The sequence below is a fragment of the Otolemur garnettii genome, unplaced genomic scaffold, assembly GCF_000181295.1.
Source record: "Otolemur garnettii isolate 467f Iridium unplaced genomic scaffold, OtoGar3 scaffold00065, whole genome shotgun sequence".
Taxonomy (NCBI): Eukaryota; Metazoa; Chordata; class Mammalia; order Primates; family Galagidae; genus Otolemur; species Otolemur garnettii.
In genome coordinates this window covers 1,602,040-1,607,080 of record NW_003852460.1, presented here as the reverse complement: position 1 = coordinate 1,607,080, position 5,041 = coordinate 1,602,040, and the positions used below count along the sequence as shown (strand labels likewise).

The 5,041-nt window shown below is 40.3% G+C and overlaps 1 protein-coding gene across 1 annotated transcript in view; it reads left to right on the top strand.

Annotated features, from left to right (window-relative positions):
- The window catches only part of DHRSX (dehydrogenase/reductase X-linked), a 111,105-nt gene that overhangs the window by 1,247 nt on the left and 104,817 nt on the right, over positions 1 to 5,041 (top strand). The window contains exon 2 of the mRNA XM_012807140.2: positions 677 to 784. Coding sequence (XP_012662594.1) covers positions 677 to 784 — 108 coding nt within the window. The remainder of the gene's footprint in view (positions 1 to 676; positions 785 to 5,041) is intronic.

Here is a 5,041-nt window from a genome sequence, read left to right as displayed (position 1 = left end):
CCCTTCCCTTCCCTTCCCTTCCCTTCCCTTCCCTGCGCTCCCCTCTCCTGCTCTCCCCTCCCTCTTCTCCCGTATTCCCTCCTTTGCAAACAATAATAAAGGCTGTTGCCTCCAGTTACACCCTCTTTCTGCCTCCTAACCAACCCCAATCCTTCCCTTATGGACTCCATGGCATGGCTTGTACCCTCCTCCTCTTGGGAACTGTGAGTAATAAACCATCTCTTTATTGACTATTGTCTTCTGATCTCTTAGCCTCATCCTACCTAAATCCCATTTAAATCTACATTTCAAAACACCGACTCAAATGTTCTGCTCAGTGCTACCTCAGCAACAGAGGTTATTCCAGGATTCTTGCCTGCTGCCACCAAGGCTATATAGTATGGAGACGTTTTTTGCAAGTCACACAGGAAGCATCTTCCAGAGCCCGGCAAAGCCTCAGGGGGGATGAATGTGGCTTTATCAGGTGTCTTTTACCACATTGTCATTACTCAAGGCTAATCCACTTTATTATGTTCATGTATCCTGAGCTCCTGGGAATTCAAGGGAAGAAAACCAGAAATAATAGAACCATCACTTCTTCTGGGCGCTGGGTATTGAGCGTCTCTGGGGGCTTATTTCTAACAAGTATACTCTGCTTTTAAATCTTAACTTTGATTTCTTTGTTCTTCTGTTTTAGTTTTCCCCCCACAACCGGACCGTGTCGCCATAGTGACCGGCGGGACAGATGGCATCGGCTACGCCACGGCGAGGTATCTGGCGAGACTCGGCATGCATGTTATCATAGGTGATGATTTTTACAGTTAGCTTTGTTTTATACCTAATGTGAGATGCTCACGTGTGCCTTTGTAGATGGATGCAGATTTCCAGATCGAAGACAAGGTCAGATACAGAATATCTATAAAGGCAAATATTCAAAAACGTGGAAAGACAGGAAATTGTAATAATCTTTCTGAAATTCGTGTTTGTTGTGTTTCTGTATTGATCGTGTATTTTTTCTGGAAAAAATCCAGAAAAAATCTATTAGATTTGCCTTACTGGAAAAATAACAAAATATGTCTTTATTAGTTGTTCTTGGGCTGCTAGTTGGATAGATTATGTGAGGTCTAGTTTTATTTGGTTATGTGAGGTCTGGTTGGGTGAGTTATATGTGATCTAGTTGTTTTAGGTCATGTAGGTTTAGTTGGGTAAGTCATGTGAGGTCTAGTTGTATTAGGTAATGTGAAGTCTGGTTATATTTGGTGATGTGAGGTCTAGCTGGGACGGTCATATGAAGTGCAGTTGGGTAGGTCATGTGAGGTCTAGTTGGATAGGTCATGTGAACTCTAGTTGGGTAGATCATGTGAGGTCTAGTTGGGTAGGCTGTATGACGTCTAGTTGGGTTGGTTATAGGAGGTCTGATCTAGTTATAGTAGGCCATGTGAGGTCTAGTTGAGTAGGTCATGTGAAGTCTAGTTGGGTAGGCTGTATGACGTTACTTGGGTTGGTCATGTGAGGTCTAGCTGGTTGCCATGTGAGGTCTAGTTATATTTGATGATGTGAGGTGTAGTTGAGTTAGTTTTGATGAGGTCTGGTTAGGTAGGTCATGTGAGGTCTAGTTGTATTAGGTCATGTGAAGTCTAGTTGTTTTAGGTCATGCAAAGTCTAGTTGGGTAGGACACATGAGGTCTAGTTGGATAGGTTATGTGCAATATAGTTAGGTATATTATGTGAGGTCTAGTTGGGTAGATCATGTAAGGTCTATTTGGGTAGGGTATATGAAGTTTAGTTAGGTAGATCATGTGAGGTCTAGTTGAGTAGGCTGTATGAGGTCTAGTTGGGTTGGTCACGGGAGGTCTGTTCTAGTTATATTAGGCCATGTGAGGTCTAATTGAGTAAGTCATGTGAGGTCTAGTTGAGTAGATGGTGTGAGGTCTAGGTGGGTAGACTGTATGAGGTCTAGCTGGTTGCCATGTGATGTCTAGTTATATTTGATGATGTGAGGTGTAGTTGGGTTAGGTTTTGATGTGAGGTCTAGTTGGGTAGATCATGTGAGGTCTAGCTGGGTAGGGTGTGTGAAGTTTAGTTAGGTAGGACATGTGAACTCTAGTTGGATAGGTTATGTGCCATATAGTTAGATGGATCATGTGAGGTCTAGTTGGGTAGATCATGTGAGGTCTGGTTGGGTAGGGTGTGTGAAGTTTAGTTACGTAGGACATGTGAGGTCTAATTGGATAGGTTATGTGCAATATAGTTAGATAGATCATGTGAGGTCTAGTTGGGTAGGGTATATGAAGTTTAGTTAGGTAGGTCATGTGAGGTCTAGTTGGATAGACTGTATGAGGTCTAGTAGGATAGGTCATGTGAGGTCTAGTAGGGTAAGGTTATGTGAGGTCTAGTTATATGTGAGGTCTAGTTGGGTAGGTTGTGTGAGGTCTTGTTATTTTAAGTCATGTGAGGTTTATTTGGGTTAGGTTTTGATAAGATCTACTTATTTTAGTTTTGATAAGATCTAGTTATTTTACTTTTGCTAAGATCTAGTTATTTTACTTTTGCTAAGATCTAATTATTTTACTTTTGCCAAGATCTAGTTATTTTAGTTTTGGTAAGATCTAGCTATTTTAGTTTTGCTAAAATCTAGTTATTTTAGTTTTGCTAAGATCTAGTTACTTTAGTTTTGATAAGATCTAGCTCTTTTAGTTTTGATAAGATCTAGTTATTTTCATTTTGATAAGATCCAGCTATTTTAGTTTTGATAAGATCTAGTTATTTTAGTTTTGGTAAGATCTAGCTATTTTAGTTTTGCTAAGATCTAGTTACTTTAGTTTTGATAAGGTCTAGCTATTTTAGTTTTGATAAGATCTAGCTATTTTAGTTTTGATAAGACCTAGCTATTTTAGTTTTGATAAGATCTAGTTATTTTCGTTTTGATAAGATCTAGCTATTTTAGTTTTGATAAGATCTAGTTATTTTATAAGATCTAGCTATTTTAGTCATGCGAGGTCTAGTTGTATCAGGTCCTGGTAATGTCCAGGTTGATCACACCCTGATGAGGTAGTTGGGTAGGACATGGTCAAGTCTTGTCGGATTAGGTAATGACAACTGGCTGAGTTAGGTCATCACAAGGTGTGGTTTGGTTAGCTTGTGTTCAAGTCTGTTTCAGTAATAGTGTGATGAGATCTGGTTGGATTAGATCACAATAGTGTGGGGTTTGGTTGGGTTGTGATGAGGTCCAGTTCAGTGAGTATTTGCTGTGGGAACAGTGTGAGGGACACAGCTGAGAAAGCTCCAGGAACCCGTGCAGGGAGGTGGGAGCCCTGGGTGGTACCACCTCACTTATTAGTGCTGGAGTGGTACATTTCAACACCAAGTGTGTCCTTTATTGACATTGCCTCGTCCTAGAAAGAGTCTGATACACCAAGGCATTAATGAGGATAGAAGCTGAGGATGCCTGTGTTTAATTTTCACTGAGGGTTACAGCTTTGACCCTTCGAGGCGGTCCAATCAATTAGACAGTCTGATTTGTGACTTGGAGGATAATTGGATACATCCTGAGGAAGGCGATTCTTTTTTTGTTTTTATTTCGCATTACAGTTTGATTCAAAGTTGCTTAATGAAAAATCATTGTTGGATACCCAATGAATTTTATATTAAATACATCATAAGAGATGGGTATATATTCAACTTCAAACTTTTTTATCCTCTAAGCTACTAATCTTTCAGGAACAATCTATTACTTGCAAAGGAATTCAGATCGTAACCTGAGTCCAACTCAAGGCCTTTTAATATTGCTAGAAATAAAATGTATCAAATATTCATCTGCTCGTCTGCTCACAGTAATTTATTTACTTACTTATGTATTTATTTATTAGCAGGCCCAGGCCAGGTTTGAACCCACCAGCCCTGGTGCACAGGGCAGTGCTCTAACCATTGAGCTATGGGCGCCCTGCTCATAATATTTTAATTCCTAATGTTTCAAAGTATTATTTTGGTGGGATGTCATTCTTTTTTCATAGTGCTAATGCACTGTCATCTAAGCTTAGTTTAGAGCAGTCATTAGAAACTTTCTGTCAGAAGCCACATAATAAATATTTTTAAATATCTTTTTGAGACAGAGTTTTATTTTGTCACCCTTGGTAAAGTGCTGTGGCATCACAGCTCACAGCAACCTCAAACTCCTGGGCTCAAGTGATCCTCTTGCCTCAGCTCGTGAGTTGCTGAGTCTACAGGTGATTGTCACAATGCCCAGCTGTTTTTAGAGACAGGGTCTTGCTCTGGCTGAAGCTGGTCTGGAACTCCTGAACTTAGGCAATCTACCAGGCTTGGCCCTCCAGAGTGCTAGGATGAGAGGCATTAGCCACTGTGCCTGGCAAAAAATATTTTGACAGGTTTCTCTTATAACTGTCAACTCTGCCCTTGGAGTGGGAAGTTAGCCATGGACAGTACTATAGAAAACAAATTCAGGGGTCCTCAAACTTTTTAAACAGGGGGCCAGTTCACTGTTCCTCAGACGGTTGGAGGGCTGGACTGTGGGCCCCAGGGCAAGTCAGCTGCTAAGCAGGATACGGCAAAAAAACCTGGCAGGCCCGATAAATGTCCTAGGTGGGCTGCATGTGGCCTGCAGGCTATAGTTTGAGGACACCTGGTAGATTTTGTGATAAAACCTTATTTGTTTAACAGCAGGCTGTAGGTTACATTTGGTCACAGTTTGGTGACCCTGGTTTGGGCTCAAAAACATTTTTTTTTTTACTATGTGGAAATAGTATTAGTTTTTTCAGATTTAAAAAAAATTCTCTACTTTTTAAAGAGGGCACCTGCTTCTATGTGGGGTTCTCAAAATAGTAACCGACTTTTAAAAGTTCTTTGCTGCCATTGCAGCTTTGTGTGGTCCTGCCAGGAGCACAGGTGCCATGGATAAAACTTTTCAAACATTTATTTATTTACTTATTTTAATAGGGAACTTAATCTCGTGTACTTTTATGGTGTACAACACAAGGTTTTGCTCTGTGTACACATTTTGAAAGCTAATTCAGGCAAGCAATTGTTTGCATGCTTTTTTTTTTTT